General features: G+C 58.2%; 1 protein-coding gene across 2 annotated transcripts in view; it reads right to left on the minus strand.

Moving 5' to 3' along the window:
* HACE1 (HECT domain and ankyrin repeat containing E3 ubiquitin protein ligase 1) overlaps positions 1-20473 on the minus strand; it is a 117815-nt gene that overhangs the window by 58044 nt on the left and 39298 nt on the right. For both annotated transcript variants that reach the window (XM_078616394.1, XM_078616393.1), the window contains exons 9-10: positions 17406-17507; positions 14215-14321 (exon numbers count right to left, since the gene is read on the minus strand). In XM_078616394.1, coding sequence (XP_078472520.1) covers positions 14215-14321; positions 17406-17507 — 209 coding nt within the window. The remainder of the gene's footprint in view (positions 1-14214; positions 14322-17405; positions 17508-20473) is intronic.

The following is a 20473-nucleotide window of genomic DNA, read 5'->3' on the forward strand; positions in this document are numbered from 1 at the left end:
ACGCACAACGAGTCTGTGTGCAAAATGTCAGCTCGATTGGATCACGGGAAGTGGGGTTAAAAAACGACCGAAATATTTGCACGGTCGTAAGCAAGCAAGCAAGCGCACAAGTGAACTTAATATAAAGGATTTTAAAATATTGCAGAAAAAGCACCGTGCACCAACACAATGTGCAAACGTTGTTGTGTGCCTGTGTCTCGTCGCGGTTAGGTGCGCTGCGAACCCGGCCCACCCGAGTTCGATTCCCGTGCATGGCCAACGCCGGTGACGATTATCTGAACGGGTCCTGGGCCTCCACTAGGTCGACTCGGCCTCAATTTAGTGGCAATGTGCAAAAAACATCGCCATTGGGGAGACAAAGGCGGCCGGGCGTGGTGCTGGCCACCCACCCCCTTCCTCGTGTGCCGTTCTGGCCTTCGTAGGTGCACGCTAACAGCACTAGCCCCAACAGTCTGCTAAGGCTACACGGGGGGGGGGAATGTCTACGAGTGTGTATGTCTGTGTGCGCACGTGTCTGTGTGCATCAAGCAAGCACGGCCCCCTGCCTCCCTCCTCGTGCTACCAGATGGCACCGATGCCCCGCCGAGTAGCATGACTCGAGTCAGCTGATCACCGCCACGGCGCGCTCACATCGGCCGCACGGGGGGGGGGGGGCTCTGGACTGATGCGAGGGGCCGGCCACATCGCCACCAACACTCATTTCGCCCGACGGTCACGAAAACAGAAGCAGGGTAAGGAGGAGCCAGAGGCCCCGAGGAGACAGATGCTCATAAAGTCCCTCGACCAAAACCCCCACTGGTGGAGCAACGGGACTGAACCCACCCACCACCACCCCCCCACTTTCACCCACCTCTCCCACTCGGAGAGTCTCCATTGCCACGTGGAATGTCAGGACGCTTGCTGGGGAGGAAAGGAGACGCTGCCTTTTTAAATCCTTTATATTAAGTTCGCTTGCTTGCTTAGGACCGTGCAAATCTTTCGGTCGTTTTTTAACCTACTTCCCGTGATCCAATCGAGCTGACATTTTGCACACAGACTCGTTGTGCGTGACAATGAATTTTCGTGAAATTTTTTTCCAAAATTTTACACTGTTTAGGGAAAATATATATATATTTATTTTCCAATTGGTTAATACTGGCACACAATCATCTGACCCATAGGTGGCAGCCATCTCAAGCCAGAGGACGATAGGACTCGAGCCGCCCCGATGCCACGCATATAAAGGATTTATAGTGAAAGACTTTGTTTTTTCGGGTTAATTTTTTCGTTGGCGGTAGCTGGGCGGGTCCTGCCTGGTTCTCTCCGGAATACAGATCCAGCAGACTGGTTCCGACTCCAGTCACCACGAGGGTTGTGGAGGGTCCCTCCACTCCGTGCAGGATAACATCAAACAACAGGGAGTGGCTCTTCTTTTGAAAAAAGAAAATTAATAAAGGGAGTGTGGGAGCATGGTAGTGGGAGGATGTGAGTCCCAGGCGTTTGTGGACTCACCTCCCTATCAACTAATGAGGCCACATTCAGTCGACAGCGATTGCAAAATCCTTTAACACCACAGACAAAAAACAAAAGTTGAAGTCTACAGATTTGCGAGGCACTGCGTTGTGAAGGACCCCTTCGGCCCAAACAGGCATCCCGTGGCCAAGCTGCGGCTGTCCCCTGCGCGCGGGCTCGCGACGCCTCAAACACTGCGAGGAAAGTAGCCACAGCCGCAGCGAGTGGCTGGACGGAACCTTTCCGTCCGCGGTAAAGCGACGGGGACGGGGCGGGGCGGGCGGGAGAGGGGGGCTGGGGCGAGCTACGGAGCGAACTGCGGAGGGAGGGCGCTCGGTTTTGCGCGCCCTGGCCGCCTCGCGACATCGTTACAACCGCCGGGGCCACCGGGGCGAATTCGGCAGCTTCCACTCGCACTGGCCGCCAGTTAGGGATGAGTGACAGCTGCTGCCGCTGCTGCTGCTGTTGCTGTTGTTATTGTGTTACAATAATTAGGTGCAGTCTCGCGCAACACTTGATTGGGGGCCACTGCCTGGGAAGAGCAGGTTCACGGGCTTGGGCTGCAATGTGGCAGGAAATATATATATGGCAAGACGGCAATGGATTCTTGAATCCAACTGTGCGGAGCTTTGAGTGTCTCCCTCTCGTGCACAGCAGCGCGGGTGCTGGGTTTCCTCCGGGTTCTTCTCCCACAGGAAGCCCACAACTCTGCAAAAATTCGTGGCCAGACATCCCGACGTAGCAACACCCTCCCGAGATTGAGTCTTCAGACTCAGCGAGACTTCCCTGGGGAAATAATTGGCGGCATAATGACGACGTCGACGAGAGGCATTGACTCAATGTTGCACAAATCTGTCGTCCACCGCTCCTCCCAGTCTCCCCCTCCTCCCTCCCTCCCTTCCCCCCTCCTCCCTCCCTCCCCCCCTCCCTCCCCCCCCCGCACCCCCCTCCCCCCCCCCGCACCTCCCCCTCCCACCCTCCTCAAGCGCTGCGTGACTCCAAATTAAAACTCGGCAAACACGCGGTGAGATCAATTAGAGCGGCGGGGAACGAACCCCCCTCGTGGCGAGCAAACGCGGTGAGGAGTGCGGCTCGGAGGAGGGTGCTCGTTGTGGTGAGCAGCAGGGTGAGGAGCGTGGGGGGGGGGGGGTGAGGCTGTTACCCAGGGCGCGTTAAGTCGCATTGGCAGATTTCCCTTAATTAGGCCTGCTTCATATGCATGCGCTACTCGCAACTGTCGCCTCCGATCACATCACGCCCCCACCCCCCCCGCCGCCGCCAGGTGATGCTGGCGATGCTGACTGTGATGATGTCACTGATGATGATGCTGCTGCTGATGATGCTAACCTTGATGCTTTGCTGATGATCACGATGATAATGGTTGGTGCTGGCGATTATGCCACTGATGCCCTTGATGGTGATGCTCATGATGATGTCACTGATGATGATGCTGCTGCTGCTGCTGATAACCTTGATGCTTTGCTGATGATCACGATGATAATGGTTGGTGCTGGCGATTATACCACTGATGCCCTTGATGGTGATGCTCATGATGATGTCACTGATGATTGTACTCAAGATGCTAAGTGACCGGGGCCACTGATGACGACGATGCTGCTGCTGATTCTGCTCATGATTATGATTCTGGCTCATTATTATGCGGAGTTGATGCTGTTGATGATAACGATGTTTCTGATGAAGGTGATAATGGTGCTGCTGATTCTGCTGCTCACGATGACTGAGGTTGTTGGTAATGGTGTGACTGCTGCTGCTGTGGTTACTGATTAATCCTGGCTGTGGTGATGGTGGTGGTGGTTGTTATGAGGATGTCGCTGTTGATGATGATTCGTGCTGTTCACGTGGAGGGGCAGTGCTAGGGGCAGTCCTGCCCCGAGGCAGGAGCTGAAGTTAGCAGGGTGGGGGGTGAGGGTGGGGGGTGAGGGCTGGGGGTGAGGGTGGGGGGTGAGGGTGGGGGGGTGAGGGTGAGGGTGGGGGTGAGGGTCGGGATGAGGGTGAGAGGTGAGTGTGGGGGGGGGGGGGTGAGGGGTGAGAATGAGGGTGGGGGTGAGGGTGGGGGTCGAGATGAGGGTGGGGGGGTGAGGGGTGAGAATGAGGGTGGGGGTGAGGGTGGGGGTCGGGATGAGGGTGGGGGGTGAGGGTGTGGGGGTGGGGATGAGGGTGGGGGTAAGGGTGAGGGTGGGGATGGGGGTGGATGATGAGGGTGCGGGGTGGGGATGAGGGTGGGGGTGTGGGTGGGGATGAGGTTGGGGGTGTGAGTGGGGATGAGGGTGGGGGTAAGGGTGAGGGTGGGGATGGGGTGGATGATGAGGGTGAAGGTGGGGGTGTGGGTGGGGATGAGGGTGAGGGTAAGGGTGGGGATGAGGGTGGGGATGTGGGTGGGGATGGGGGTGGATGTTGAGGGTGAGGGTGGGGGGTGTGGGTGGGGATGAGGGTGGGGGTAAGGGTGGGGATGAGGGTGGGGATGTGGGTGGGGATGGGGGTGGATGTTTGAGGGTGAGGGTGGGGGTGTGGGTGGGGATGAGGGTGGGGTGGGGTGGTGGGTGGGATGGGGTGGATGATGAGGGTGATGGTGGGGGGTGTGGGTGGGGATGAGGGTGGGGGTAAGGGTGGGATGGGGTGGATGATGAGGGTGAGGGTGGGGGGTGTGGGTGGGATGAGGGTGGGGTAAGGGTGGGGATGAGGGTGGGGATGTGGGTGGGGATGGGGGTGGATGTTGAGGGTAGGGTGGGGGGTGGTGGGTGGGTTGAGGGTGGGTGGGGGTGTGGGGGGGGGGTAAGGGTAAGGGTGGGATGGGGGTGGATGTTGAGGGGTGAGGGTGGGGGGTGTGGTGGGGATGAGGGTGGGGTGAGGGTGCAGGCGGGACGGTCTCACCGAGTCGACACACGAGTCTCCCTCCCTCACTCCCTCCCCCGTCTCCCTCCCACTCCCTCCCACCCCGCGCCGTCGCATCAAACCGTTCGAGGGTCTTCGTATTTCCTCGCGCTTCCTTTTCGCCCAGCCATCCCAAAGTGGCAATTACGGCTGAGCTCACAGTCACAGCAGTGCCTCGCACTCATAAGCACGTGTGTGTGTGGGCGCGCGTGTGTGTGGGCACGTGGGCGCGTGTGCACGTGCGTGCGCGTGTGTGTGTGGGCGCGTGTGCGCGTGTGTGGGCGCGCGCGTGTGTGGGCGCGCGTGTGTGTGGGCACGTGCGTGCGCGTGTGTGGGCGCGCGTGTGCGCATGTGTGTGGGCACGTGGGTGTGGGCACGTGGGTGTGGGCACGTGTGTGTGGGCACGTGTGTGTGTGGGCGCGTGTGCGCGTGTGTGGGCGCGCGCGTGTGTGGGCGCGCGTGTGCGCGTGTGTGTGTGGGCACGTGCGTGCGCGTGTGTGGTGGGCGCGCGTGTGCGCGTGTGTGCGCGTGTGTGGGCGCGCGTGTGCGCGTGTGTGCGCATGTGTGTGTGGGCACGTGCGTGCGCGTGTGTGGGCGCGCGTGTGCGCGTGTGTGTGTGGGCACGTGGGTGTGGGCACGTGTGCGCGTGTGTGTGGGCGCGCGTGTGTGCACATGAGTGTCCGGCAAAAACAACCCCCTACCTCCTCGTGGTGCCGGACGGGCAACGCTGTCGTGGGCAATGCTATGGGGGCAGGGCTAATTCCGATTGCCTTTCCCCTTATGGCGTTTGTAATGGGTGCGAGGGGCTGGTAACCCCTCCACCTTCAATTAATTACCACTAAACCACGATGACAAAATGTAATAAATAAGCTTGTGCCAGAGGCCCCGGGGGGACAGGCGTCTATGACGTCTCCTGGCCAAACCCCATTTGGTGGAGCCAGGAGAGAGAATCTTCACCCTCGGGGTTCTCCAGAAACAAAAAAACACACTACGGGTGGCCACGTGGAATGTTCAAACGCTCACTGCGGAAGAGAGGCTGCCACTCCTCTGTCGGGAGCTGGACCGATACTGCCTGCATCTCTGTGGTATTCAGGAGGTCCGGTGGACCGGCTCTGGCTCCTGTCAAACAACAGGGAGTGGCTCTTCTTCTGGGGGTGTGAGCGTGGCGGTGAGGTGTGGGAAGCTGTAAGCCCCAGGCTACTTTGGGCTCGCCTTCCCATCAACCAGAGGCGAGGAATGGTGGTCGTGGTTACTTATGCCCCCACTGAAGACGACATCCGTGGAGGGATGCAGGCAAGGCCGATGAGTCAGATGCCTTCTATGACCTCCTGTCACAGATACTAGCTAAAGTGGCCCTTCGGGATAGAGTCATCTTGCTGGGTGACTTCAATGCCCGAGTTGGTCATTATGTTGGCACCTGGTCTGGAGTGATTGGAAGGCATGGGCCAGATCAGCTCAATAACAACGGCAGGAGGCTGCTAGAATTTTTGTGCAGCCCATGGGCTTGTAATTACCAACACGTTGTTACGGCATCGGTGCATCCACAACATCATGATGCATGCCGGGTCCAAGGAAGAACATCTGCTGGACTACATAGTGACGGAACAGCTGATGCGGGCCCATGTCCTTGACACCAGGACCTACCGTGGAGTTGATCTTCCCACTGACCATCGACTTGTCATCTGTAAGATGCGCCTGCCATTTTTCCACTCCAATCGTGGGTGTACACCCAGGACCCCATTCAAACACTTAGTGGCATCGTCTCAGCTAGCTGATGAAAGTTGCAAGCAAGAATTTAATCATCAATTGCGGCTGGGGTTGGCATCATCCTCCACTCCTCTTCATGTCGAGGAAAAATGGACGAGGTTTAGAACTGTGGCTCATGCAACTGCAATGGCTGCTTTGGGTACACGGTGCAGACCTCCCCAGAGACCCTGGCTGACAGAGGAGGTGTTCAAGCTGGCTGAGAAAAAGCGACAGGCCCACTCTCATCGGCTACAGCATCCCACGTCAGAGAATGAGGAGGCTTACCACAGCCTTCGCTCGGAGGTTCGGAGAGCCGTGAGGCGCTGCAAGGATGGGTGGTGGTCGCGGGTTGCTGAGGAGATGGAGTCTGCCTCAATGGCCCGTGATCACAAATCGCTCTTGAATTCCATCAAAAAAGTAACCTGCAGCACCACACCTATTACCATCATTAGAGGAAAGAATGGTGATCCAATCTCCGACCCGCAGGAACAAGTTTGCTGATTTGCTGAGCATTTCTGTGAGGTCCTGGGGGAGGGGACATCCCTCAGCCTGGATAACGTGGGACAAAGTGGGGATGACCCTGCTGAGGCTGCTGTGCCTCAATAATGGAAGAAGAAGTCACCGCCTGTGAGTGGCTGGCTGAGGTACCATCTGTTGAGGAAGTACTGAAGGCGATCCGGAGTCTGAGACCAGGAAAGGCACCGGGCAGTGATGATCTCCCAAGCGAAATGCTGAGGGAGGGTGGCGTTTGTGCACAGACTGCCCTACATGACATCATAACAAGAGTCTGGACCCCTGGATGTGTTCCGCAGGATTGGAAGGATGCCCTGGTGGCCCCCACCAGGGCACATATTGTAACAACTACAGGGGCATCTCACTCCTCAGTGTGCCGGGTAAGATCCTGGCAAGGATTATTCAACATCGCCTTGCTAGGCACGCTGAGGAGAGGCTTGCGGAGCCCCAATGCGGTTTCAGGAAAGGGCGGTCCTGCACAGATGCCATATTTTCTGTCCGTCTGCTACAGCAGAGGTGTAGGGAATTCCAACAAGACCTACATCTCTGCTTTATTGACCTGTTCAATGCCTATGATACCATCAGTAGGCCTGCTCTGGGTTGTTCTTCGTGCTTTCGCAGTCCCTGACCCTCTGCTCACAATGATTAAGGACCTTCATGATGGTGAGCGGGCCCGGGTAAAACTACGTGGTCAGCGGTGTCAAGATCGGCCTCTGTGGAGGAGGCTCGTGAAGGACGCTTACTGGGCAGTTGGAGGCAGTCGCCCTCCAACAACAACGGAGGACGGAGGAGCGACGCTCACAACAACGAGCGAGCGCCGGGTGGCTAAAGCACAGCAAGTTGGCACAGTAGGGGTCACAGGTGATGCATCAGCCAATCGTCTCAGTCAGTTGACCTGTGGCATCTGGGTCTGCCCCGTGACCTCCTGCCAGCGGGCGTTCGACACTTCACGTGGCCTCAACATGCACCTAGCCTGGCACCAGCATCATGGTGATGTCACCGCCACTTAGTGGCGAATGGCGCTTGTTGTTGTTGTTGCTGCACATGAGTCGACCCAGGTGCGGAGGTCCAGAACCGGTTCAGATAATCGTCACCGGTGTTGACCGTGAGCAGAAATCAATTCGGGTCGCCGGGCTCGTAGCGCAGCGCGCCACCGCTACTCTACCACTCCTCGAATGAGAGCCTGGATCGGTGTATAAACCTTTCCACTGGGGAGACAAAGGCGGCCGGGCGTGGTGCTGGCCATCCAACAACTCTCGTGGTGCCGTGCCGGTCTTCAAAGGTGCTCGCTAACAGCACTTGTCCCAACAGCCTCTCTCCCCACTCACTCCTCTCCCCCACTCTCCGCGCTATCCCAATCTCTCTCTCACTCTCCGACATCCCAAACCCGCCTCCATATCTCCCCACTCTCCTCCACTCTCTCCAATTCTACCTCTCGTCACACTCTCTCGCTCTCTTCCTTTCTCTCCCCAACACTCCCTCTCTGCCATTCTCACCTAGCGCTCCCCCTCTCCCCCCACCCCCTCGTCGTCGACTCCACGTTGCCTGCACCCCAGCCCCCACCCCCCGCCCACCCCCTTCCCCTGCTTGGGCTGCCTCCACTCGGGTGCAATGCCACTGATGACTCCCCCCCAACCCCTTGTAGAGAGACACAGGGACACTGAGATATGGGGACATGGGACGTGGGTATTGGAGACACGGAGACGCAGGCAATGTCTCTTCATCTCCCCACACGCTGCTCTCTCTCTCAGCGGCTCTCTCTGCCCCCCCACCGCTCCCCTCTTCCCAACATCTCCCTCCCTACGCCCGTGTCTCTCTCGTCTCTCCCCACTCCTCCCCGTCGCCTCTCTCCCCACTCTCTCCCTCTAGAACAGCGCGGGCGCGCGCGCGCCTCTCTCCCACGAAGCTCAGCACAGCAACATTAGTGCGTCTAATTTCAATCTGCCCCCCCACCCACCCGCAACACCACCACCCCTTACATCCCTCGCCCTCATCCCCGCCACTCCGCGCGTCACAGACCACATGCCCCCCCCCCTCTCCCCCCCCCCAACCGCCCACTCCCTCCACACGCCAACAGCCCCCCCCCCCCCCGAAGCCCAGCAGCCACGCGGCGGCACGATTGACGTGAGACGATTTTATAAATCAGTGGTGAACGGCAAGGTTAATGGAGGGAGCGCTGTCCGTGGCGCTGATTCCGTGGCGTTTAACCCCCTCAACCCTCCCCCCGGCCCACGCCCCCCACCACCGAACCCCCCCCCCCCACTCACCTTCCCCCACCCTCCATCAACTTCTCCTCCACCCCACACCCACCCCCCATGTGACGTCGCCTCGACTTGAGACGCTGCTTCTGTAATGGAGCGCGCGGAGGCAGCGCGGTCCGTGGGGCCCAGCCCACAGATATGTGGCGGTGGTGGCGGGTGGCAGTGATGGTGGTGGCGGCGGTGGTGGTGGCGGTGGTGGCGGTGGTGGCGGTGGTGGTGGCGGTGGCGGCGGTGGTGGCGGCGGCGGCAGTGGCGGTGGTGGTGGCGGCAGTGGCGGCGGTAGTGGCGATGGTGGTGGCGGCGGCGGTGGTGGCGATGGTGGTGGCGGTGGTGGCGGCAGCGGCGGTGGTGGCGGTGGTGGTGGTGTTGGCGGTGGCGGCGGTGGCAGTGGTGGCGGTGGTGCACGTGGGCTGCCTGTAGCCCAGCGCTGTGTAGGCAGCAGCAGGCAGCTAGGGTTGGTGGATCACCGCACTCATGTTGCAAAACTTCCTTCTCGTGGGCGTCCAGGAGGTGCCATACCCTGGGCTATCTGGTCCGCGCAACTGCTCGCAACCAGTTGCAGAGAGGTCAGCCGCCCGTAAGCAATGCAGTTGCATGCAACCAAGTTGTGCAATTGCGCGTGTGACGATGAACCCCCCTCCCTACCGCCCGCGCCGCCTCCTCCTCCCCCTCGCCCGCGGCGATTAATGCATCGTCGCTAATTCACGGTCGTGATTTGGGAGTCAATTGTTTTTGTTTGAGCAAATGGACGCACGACGCGCAGACGGGACAATCAACGCCGCACGCGCTCGCTCCCCTCCATCGCCCCCGGGGGGCGAGCGGCGTGCCCCCCGTGCCGCTCTGACGCGAGGCAATGACTCCCCGGCGGGGCGATGGTGCCGCACAGCCGGAGCTCGCGAAGCTGCGGCCAACAACCCCACGCGTGGTGCGGCACGGGCGGCAGGGGCCCCCCCCGCGAGGGTCACGCGGAGGGGGGTGCGGTACCGTACACCGCAGGGCCGCGAGGATTGTTGAACACGAGTCGGGCGGCGGCGGTTGCCATGGTGCACGTGGCTGCCTGTAACCACGTGGCTGCCTGTAACCACGTGGCTGCCTGTAACCACGTGGCTGCCTGTAACCACGTGGCTGCCTGTAACCACGTGGCTGCCTGTAACCACGTGGCTGCCTGTAACCACGTGGCTGCCTGTAACCACGTGGCTGCCTGTAACCCCGCGCCGTGGGGGCGGCAGCAGCAGTGAGGGTTGGTGGATCACCGTGCGGATGTGGTGACACTCTCTTCCCGTGGGCGTCGAGGAGACTTACAATGGCTCGCCAGGAGAGGGTTGTGCAGTAAAAATTCGACGAATATCATATGGTCCATCTGTATGGGGATAGAGTGTTTCCCCCTTGCACGCACTGGATTTTTTTTCCGGATTCTCTGGTTTCGTCCCACATGTAAACGCTGACTAACTGGCCGATAACATCTTCATATATAGAGAACCGCAGAGCTTGGGCAGTTGGTGGGGAGCGCCCGCTCCTCGCCACCGCAAGGCTGCCGCTGCCTCCGCGCTCCTCGGCTGTGGTTCCTCCTCCTGGCCCTGAGTCGAACTCTTGTCTCTCTCTCTCTGTCTCTGTCTCTCTCTCTGTCTCTCTCTCTGTCTCTCTCTCTGTCTCTCTCTCTGTCTCTCTCTCTGTCTCTCTCTCTGTCTCTCTCTCTGTCTCTCTCTCTGTCTCTCTCTTCTATCTCTCCCTCTGTCTCTCCCTCTGTCTCTCTCTCTGTCTCTCTCTCTGTCTCTCTCTCTGTCTCTCTCTCTGTCTCTCTCTCTGTCTCTCTCTCTGTCTCTCTCTCTGTCTATCTCTTCTATCTCTCCCTCTGTCTCTCCCTCTGTCTCTCTCTCTGTCTCTCTCTCTGTCTCTCTCTCTGTCTCTCTCTCTGTCTCTCTCTCTGTCTCTCTCTCTCTCTCTGTCTCTCTCTCTGTCTTTCTCTCTCTCTGTCTCTGTCTCTCTCTCTCTGTCTCTCTCTCTGTCTCTCTCTCTTGTCTCTCTCTCTGTATCTCTCTCTGTGTCTCTCTCCACGCGAGCGAGGAGTGGACACCGTGTGGTGGTGGCGCAGCGTTACGGGCCGACATCGTTATTAAGCTTAAATAATTATTGCGTGTTCACGGAACAAATACGATTTGCAAATATTCCCAGCTGTGAGATCTCAGGGGTGTTTTTTCTTTCTTTCTTGTCGTTGTTGCCTTTGGCTTTGGTTACAGCTGCAGATCCACTGTAGAGGCCTGGACGACCCGCTCCCTCAAGCTGATGGCGGGGGAGGAGGGGGGCGCTGTCCATGGTGCTGATCCAGCTGGGCGAATGTGTCAAGCAGAGCAGAGGCCCCCAACGCGCACGGTGACGACGGCGAGTGAGGGGGTGTGGGGGTCGGAGTCGAGGGAGGGAGGGAGGGACAGGGGATAGAGGCAGGGAGGAAAGCAGAGGAGGAGCGAGTGAATCCAGAATGGACCGAGGGAGTGAGTGGAGAGAGGCGAGGGAGGGTGGGTCGTGGCCTCAGAGCTGGACCCGCAGCAACAGCAGCAGCTGCCGATCGCGAGGAGTGTTGTGATTAAGAGAGCACCTAGAGGGAGGGGGAGTGGCGCAGCACCTGGGGTGCATCTGGGAGGCAATTAGCTGGAGCCTCAATTAATTTGGGGCGGCGGGGAAAGGGGGGCAGGAGTGGAAGAGGGGAGGGGTGCTGGAGGAGGAAGGAGGCGTCACGAGCGGCGAGGGGACTTCACAATGGGACGACCCCCATCCCCCAAACCGCCCCACCTCCCCCACTTTGGGCCGGGACCCAAATCCAGGTGGCGTCAGCCACCGCTGTCTGGGGACCCAATCTCTCCCCCACGCGACCGCACTGAGAAGGCACGGGGCCACTCCAACACGACCACCAAGTGAATCCGCACTCCGAGCCTGACGCGACCGCCCACCACAACGCTGGCCACAACCCAACCGCCACGGCCGCAACGAGCAGGGCTCCGAGACGACACGCGCGCCTGGCCCCAGCCTCAATCTCACCTGACCCCTGACCCCTAACCCCTGACGTTAGTCAACCCTTATCCCAGACTGTCCCCAACCCTCACCTCACCCAACCCCTAACCCCACACACGGTCAAACCCTAACCCCAACCCCTAACCCCACACACGGTCAAACCCTAACCCCAACCCCTAACCCCACACACGGTCAAACCCTAACCCCAACCCCTAACCCCACACACGGTTTAACTCCACCCGCATCAAGCCGGGCCCAACGTTAACCCGAACCGCTATTTCCGGCGGGCGGAAATAGCGGTTCGGGTTAACGTTGGGGGGGGGGGGGAAAGGGGGGGGGGGCCATGCGGTCGGCCCAGGCAGCGTCGGGGGCCGCTATGATCAATGGATCTCCCTCGTTAATCGCAATCATTTGTCCTGCGAAACTTCCATTAGGCAGATGGCAGGGTTCCATTGCAGTTATGGATCGGCGCGGTCGATGCCGCGGATCAGATATAACTGCGCGGCACGCGCGGGGGGCGCCCCGGCGCACGGAGGCGGTGGCGCTCGCAATAATTACAGCCGAGATTTATTGCGACTTTGAGCGGCTGTCACTCAGCGCGCGCCGCTCGTTTATTCGCCGGGGCGCCCTTCTCCGATCGCAGTTAGGGACGCGGGGATTAATTAATTAATTGGCGCCGTCGTTAAACGTCGGTGGCGTCGTTAATATTGGCACCGCAGCCATCGCCACCGATATTGGCGCCAGGGCCATTATCGGTAGCATCGTCATCATTGTTATCATCGCCGCCGCCGCCAACATCATCCTCGCCATGCCTTGTATAAAGGTGTCAGTTTTTGTACCAGTTTAAAGGGTAAAAACCTATTACTATATTTCGCCACTGATAAAGGAGGTCTCATAGTGTAAATGCTTACCCCGAGCTCTCAATACTCTGACAGTGCCGCTGTCTTTGAGTTGTACGCCTTTTGGCGTCATCTGGTCCAACACCAATGGAGACCAGGCTCTAAGAAAAGCTGTCTCGGGTGTGGACCAATCAACTTCAAGGACAGTGCATATCATTATCATCATCATCAGAGTTGTTTCTTTTTGTTTGCATTTTGACTGCTTGTGTTGTGGTTATTGCAAACATGATGCCTTGTATAAAGGTGTCAGTTTTTGTACCAGTTGAAAGGGTAAAAACCTATTACTATATCATCCTCACCACCGTCATCATTGTCATTACCTTCACAAATATCATCACCACCGTCAACATTTACATCACCAACGTCATCACCACCACCATCATTATCCTCATCATCATTAACAACATCAACATTGGAGCTGATGCTCGCTCTCATTGTATCCCACCCCCTCTGTGAGTCTCCAGTGAAGAGACCCCGAGACACAACAACAACAACAACGACCGCATGCAGTCACCAAGCAAGGCCTCTCACTGAGCCTCAAGGCACGCTTTCAAGAGGATGCCGCCACACTGGGGTTAGGTGCACAGAGGAAAAACGCAGAACGCGGAGAAAAACCACCACACATTAAAAGGGGGTGATACACAAAGTGCTGCAGAGATAGATTCAATAATTCCACTGCTGTAATGCCATCGCCTGGCCACACGAGGTTCACGCCCACGTGCACGCGCCCACGTGCACGCGCCCACGTGCACGCGCCCACGTGCACGCGCCCACGTGCACGCGCCCACGTGCACGCGCCCACGTGCACGCGCCCACGTGCACGCGCCCACGTGCACGCGCCCACGTGCACGCGCCCACGTGCACGCGCCCACGTGCACGCGCCCACGTGCACGCGCCCACGTGCACGCGCCCACGTGCACGCGCCCACGTGCACGCGCCCACGTGCACGCGCCCACGTGCACGCGCCCACGTGCACGCGCCCACGTGCACACGCCCACGTGCACACGCCCAATGGATACCAGGTTCCGTGGTTGCTTGGATCACTTTCTGTCCTGGTTACCTGCTTGACCTGTTCTCTGCTGGCTTGCTTGTTTGATTGCTTAGTGCCCCGTACCCATGTTGCCAGGTTGTCCGGCTGCCTGGTCGTCAGGATACCAGGTTACTTGGTTACCAGGTTTCCAAGCTGCCTAGTTACCAGGTTGCCTGGTTTGTAGGTTGCATGGTTGCCAGGTTGCCAGACTAATCAGCCTGGCTGCAATATTTAACCGGTTTAACTGGTCGCAATGTTTCCAGATTGACAGGTTCCCAGATTTCAGAGTTACCAGGTTATCCGCTTGTCTGGTTATCGAGTTGCCAGGTTACCTGCCCGCTCTGTTACACGGTCGCCCGCTCCGTGGTTGCCTCACCTGAGCAACTTGTGCCCGCTGGTGGTGGCGATCTCGGCAAGGCTGGTGAGCGTGCGGGTAAGCTGCGTCTCGCTGTGGGTGCAGAGGTGCTCCAGCACCTGGCGGAGCTGGTGTGGAGCGGGGAGTGGGGGAGGGGGGCAGGAGAGTGAGTGGGGCACACTGCCAGGTCTTCCCATAGCCACCCTACACCACCCTGCACACGACTCTCCATCATGCACCACACCACACACTACACCACATCACGCACCGCACATTACCCCCCCATCACACGGCACACTATGCCCCATCACTCGTCACATGCCACACGCACCACACCACACACTACTCCCCATCATGCACCACACCACACACTACACACCCTCACACACCACACTACACCCCATCACGTACCGCACATTACCCCCCATCACACGGCACGCTATGCCCCATTACTCGTCACATGATACACGACACACCAACACACGCCCCACACCACACACTACTCCCCATCATGCACCACACCGCACACTACACACCCATCACACACCACACTACACCACATCACGCACCGCACATTACCCCCCATCACACGGCACACTATGCCCCATCACTCGTCACACGCCACACCAACACGCACCACACCACACACTACTCCCCATCATGCACCACACCGCACAGCAGCACGGTTTGTCTACGTACGGTGCAAAAGAAGTTCAACATACATACAAAGACAAAGATCCCTTGTAGAGCCCTAACAGACCGTTGGGGCGAATGCTGTTAGCGAGCACCTATGAAGGCCGGCACGGCACATGCTGGGGTGGGTGGCCAGCACCACGTAAACATACAGCCAGCACGGTGGTGGTGGCAATGCACGTGGTCTAATCCAGCACCCATGACGTTGAAACTCCCTTCCCGTAGGCGCCGAGGGAGGAGCCGTACTCCCTAGCTCGCCAGGACAAGGCGGTACAGCAAGTTGACTGATCTCCATCTGTTTCCATCTGTATGGTATAGAGCGTTGTCCCCTCGCACGCGCGAGGGAATTTTCCGGGTGCTTTGGTTTCCTCCCACACGTAAGAAAATATATATTTAAGTGGCAGAAAACATCGTATTATACAGAGGACTGCAGAGCTTGGGCAGCTGTTGGCAGTGCCGGTTCCCCGTCTGTGGTTCCTTGGCGATCGTGAGAGACGCGATTCACATGAACCACAGCGACGCTACAAAACAAACTACACATGACATGCAGAATGCACAAGGCACACACACCACCCACACACCACACACAGATACTCCACACGCCACCCGCACATACACCACACATCCACACACCACCCACACTACACACAGATAATATAACCCACACACACACCCCACACACACACACCACCCGTACACATGCCATCCACGCACACCACCCGACACACACCATTCACACACCACCCACACACACACACCCCACACACACTCCACACACACACCCCACACACACACACACACCACATACACACACTCCACCCCTACACACACCACACACACACCACACACACACACCACACACACACCCCACACACACTCCACACACACACACACTCCACCCCCACACACACACCACACGCACACACACACACCACACACACACCACACACACACCACACACACACCACACCACCCACACACCCCCACACACACTCCACACACACACACTCCACCCCTACACACACACCAGCAACTACACACACATAAACCACACGCGCTCCACGCACCCCCATTAAGCCCCCCTCCCCTTGCCGCGCGGTCTCGTGATGTGATGGTAATCTGTGCATGCTTGTGTTTTATAGGCCCATTGGGAATCGTCGCCCCCCCCCATACCCCTCTCTTCCCCCCCCTCTCCTCCTCCCCACACCCCCCTCCGTCTCCCCCCTCTCCTATGCTTCTCACCCCCCCCTCCTCCTTCATCCCCCCCCCCCGCGTACCCCCTCTCCTCCTCCTCCGCCCCCCCCCCCACAGCCCTCCCCCCCGGCCCCCCCCCGAGTGGGTAATTATTTTCTCGCGACAGAAACACGGAGAGGTTTTGTTGCCGCCTTTTAATTTCCCCTCTCACGCGCAATGAGACTCGCTCCCCGCGAGAGAGAGCGCGGCACAGAGAGAGAGAAAGGCAGAGAGAGAGAGAGGCAAAGAGAGAGAGAGAGTGACAGAGAGAAAGAAACATCCTCCTAAAGTCCAGCCTCCACTTCTCCCTGATGGTCCTCATCTTTGGATACCCAAAGGGCGACGGACCCCAAACATCTTCAGGGGCCGGTCAACGTGCTCGTCGGCTACGCCAAGCTCGCCATATACAGGGCGAGGAAGGTGGCCCTGGAGGGGAAACGTCCGGCCAGCAGCCTGTGCATCTTCCGCGCTCTGGTCGGAGCCAGGCTGTGTGGGCTGGAGTTCCGCCATGCGCGGCTGAGCCACGCCGTGCCGGCCTTCAAGGAGCAGTGGGCGATGGAGGAGGCCGTGTGCTCGGTGGCAGATGACGGGGAGCTCTGCATGCTGTTGTGAGCTACCCGTCGGAGGCCGTCGGACTGCGAGAAGGGCTGCGTGCAGATGCAGCACTTGTCGTAGTTAAAAAAAGAGAGGCAGAGAGAGAGAGAGCGGCAGAGAGAGAGCGGCAGAGAGAGAGAGAGCGGCAGAGAGAGGGCGGCAGAGAGAGAGAGAGCGAGCGAGCGGTACAAGAGAGAGAGAGGGGGGAGATTGCGAGGGAGGGAGGGAGATTGCGAGTGGCTGATCGCTCCATCTGCGTGCGGCGCAATTAGCGCGCAATTAGCGCGCATGTGCGCTCGCGGGGGTGCGAGGGGGGGCGGGGGGGCAGGGGGGGGGGAGGGGGGGGCGTGGGGGAGGGGGGTAAGGGGAGATGGGGGTAAAGCTGCGAGGAGGTTGAGGGGTTGGAGGTTCAAGAAAATGGAGTTCAGTGTCGAGGGAGTATTCGGGGGACAAGGGCAGAGGATGACGATCCGGCATGGGGGGGGGGGGGGCTGGAGAGGCGAAGGGGGCGGAGGGAAGATGAAGGAGTGGGGGGGGGGCTTCTGATGCTGCAGTCTGTAGCGTGGCATGTAGTGGCGGGGGCAGTGTGGTGCGGCACGGTGCTGTGCTCCGCGGGGTGGTGGTGTGCTGTGGTGTGCCGTGTGGTCTCGTAGTGTGCTGTGTGGTGTGCTGCTGTGTGGTGTGCTGCCCACCATGCTCTCAGAGACGTTGGGGTCTTGCGCCATCTGCACCAGCGGCTGGAAAAGGCGCGGCTGGTGCAGCAGCAGAACCTCGCACGTCTCCCCATAGCCGCCCTGCACCACAGCACACACAGCACACACAGCACACAGCACACCACACACAGCACACCACAGCACACACAGCACCCACGGCACACCAGATCACACCACCCACGGCACACACCACACCACCCACAGCACACACCATACACAGCACACACAGCACACACCACACCACACACCACACACACCACACACAGCACACACCACACCACACACCACCCACAGCACACACGGCACACCACACACAGCACACACGGCACACCACCCACCACACACAGCACACACGACACCCCACCCACCACACACCGCACACAGATACTTATTAATTCAAACACACATACATATATACAGAGATGTACACAGAGACACAAACTCATACAATGCTAATGTTTACACATCGTAGCAGATACCCAACTCATTTAAGGCTGAGTTTATTTAGAGCAGGCCCAAGTCCGGCCCGGATAATTCACGATGTAACACGATTTTTGTTCCTGGGTAGTAAGTGCTATTTTCTAATTGCTTATGCCTCAAAAGTATAGAAAATGGCTGTTATTCCCCATAAACTTTGTTTTTGTGACCAGCAGTTTACGTGAACGAAAGACACGAATGCACACCACGTTTTCTGATTGAAAATAGGTACATTTCAAAATATCTCTGTCCTGGTCACAAAAGCAAAATTTGTGGGGAATAATAGCCACTTTCTGTACTTTTGAGGCATAAGCAATTGGAAAATAACACTTATTACCCAGGAACAAAACAAAAAAAATGTGTTACACAATAATCATCACCGGCGTTGGCCGTGAGTGGGAATCGAATTCGAGCAGTGCGCTAACCGCTGCGCCACCGCTCCGTTGTGTGCGTGCCACACCCACGTGGTCTCCCACACACGAAAGTGGCACCTCTCAGTCCAAGCACGTGACCCCGTTACAGTTGTATCGCTGGTTGTTGATGTTGTTGACGCGAATATTGTAGCGCTGATTGTGGTTGCTGTTGTTGCAGTGGTTGTTGTTACAGTGGTTGCTATTGTTGTTGCGGTAATTGTTGCAGTGGTTGGTGTTTTTTTGCAGTGATTGATGTTGCAGTGGTTGTTGTTGTAGTGGTTGTTGTTGTAGTTGCAGTGGTTGTTGTTGTTGCAGTGGTTGTTGTTGTAGTTGCAGTGGTTGTTGTTGTTGTTGCAGTGGTTGTTGTTAGAGTAGTTGCTGTTGCAGTGGTTGTTGTTGCTGTTGCAGTGGTTGTTGTTGTAGTTGCAGTGGTTGTCGTTGGAGTAGTTGCAGTTGCAGTGGTTGTTGTTGTTGCAGTGATTATTATTGTAGTGATTGTTGTTGCCGTGGTTGTTGTTTATTCCCGTCGCCACCCGATTGACTTATTCCGTTGTTGCAGCGCCACCACCAAACAGCTCCTCTCGCTTTGCTCTCCCCACGCTCTCTCCCCCTCGTCATCTCTCCCAACCACAACGTACCAACACCTCTCCCTGCCTACCCCTCTCACTCATCTCCTGCCCCCCCCCCCGCTCTATCCACGCACCTCAGCAGCGCTCGAGTGCCGATCTGACATCGGCGGCGTCCCTCGCCAGAGGGCAACCACCCAGAGCCGTTCCCTCGGGTGCATGGCGAATCTGGGGCGACTGCCCCGGGTCCCCGCGCTTTGGGGGGCCCTCGGTGGGATTACCCCCAGGGCCCGCACCCCCCTACGGACGACCTCGCAACCATCAGTCGCAACCGAGCACCTGCGGTCCACTCACGGACCACAGCCAGAGGTCGCAACCGGGTATCCGATACCCGTACCCTACCCGATACCCGGCTACCCGTACCCGACCGGGCACGGGTACCCGTTTGCGACCCTGGTGCGGCCGGGTACGGGTACAGGTAGGCCGTGAGTCACTGGTAAGTATCCGTTTATCACTCATTTCGGGTAGGGTACGGGTACGGGTAGGGAACGGGTACCCGTACCTGGCCAGGTACGGGTACCCATTTGCGACCCTGGTACGGCCGGGTACGGGTAAGGAATCAAAACCCGTTTGCAACCTCTGACCACAGCCGCGCCACTTGCATCCGTCAGTTGTCCATGTGGGTTTGTGCGTCCCCGTGTGAGTACGTGCGTCTCTGTGAAAGTCCGATGAGTCTTCGTGTGAATTCGTCGGTCCCGATGTTACTCGATTGGTCTGTGTGTATACATTGTTGGGTCTTTGTATTAGGCTGTGGGTCTCGGCGTAAGTCTATGGGTCTCTGTGTAAAGCTGTGAGTATCTATGTCACTCTACGGGTCTCCGTGTAAGTATATGATCAACTCGTGGCTGTAAGGAATAATAGGATGTATTTCATTCCCTCTCTCCCACTCCCCCCTCCCTCTCTCCCCGTCTCTCGGAATCATTAATATGATTCTCCGCAAACTACAATTAAGCTGCCCGCTAGGATCAATGCAAAGGAGGTGCAGAAAATATCCACTTGAAATGTTAATCTCCCCTGCCGTGATTAAAGGTGATTGTGTGCGGAGCCTATCTAAACGAGTCAATCCGCTAGCAGCTGCGCACACGTGCGCGTGCAAGTGTCGGCGTGTGTGCACCTGTGCGCGTGTGTGCGGTGCAGGTGTGTGTGTGTGCAGGTGTGTGTGTGTGCAGGTGTGTGTATGTGTGCGGTAATGTAGCGGTAGCGCACTGCGCTACGAACCCGGCGACCCGAGTTCGATTCCCGCTCACGGTCAACACCAGTGATCATTATCTGAACCAGTCCTGGGCCTTCCTAGGTCGACTCAGCCTCAAATGATTACCTGGTCTGGTGTGTAAACATCGCCACTGGGGAGACAAAGGCGGTCGGGCGTGGTGCTGGCCACCCAACCTCTCGTGTGTCGTTCCGGCCTTCATAGGTGCTCACTAACAGCACTTGCCCCTACAGTCTGTTAAGGCTATGCGGGGGATCTTTGTCTTGTGTGGGTGTGCGCGCAAGTGTAGGTGTGTGTGCACGTGTGTTCGTGTGTGTACGT

This window comes from Lampetra planeri, chromosome 50 (assembly GCF_965212315.1).
Source record: "Lampetra planeri chromosome 50, kcLamPlan1.2.h2, whole genome shotgun sequence".
NCBI classification, from domain to species: Eukaryota; Metazoa; Chordata; class Hyperoartia; order Petromyzontiformes; family Petromyzontidae; genus Lampetra; species Lampetra planeri.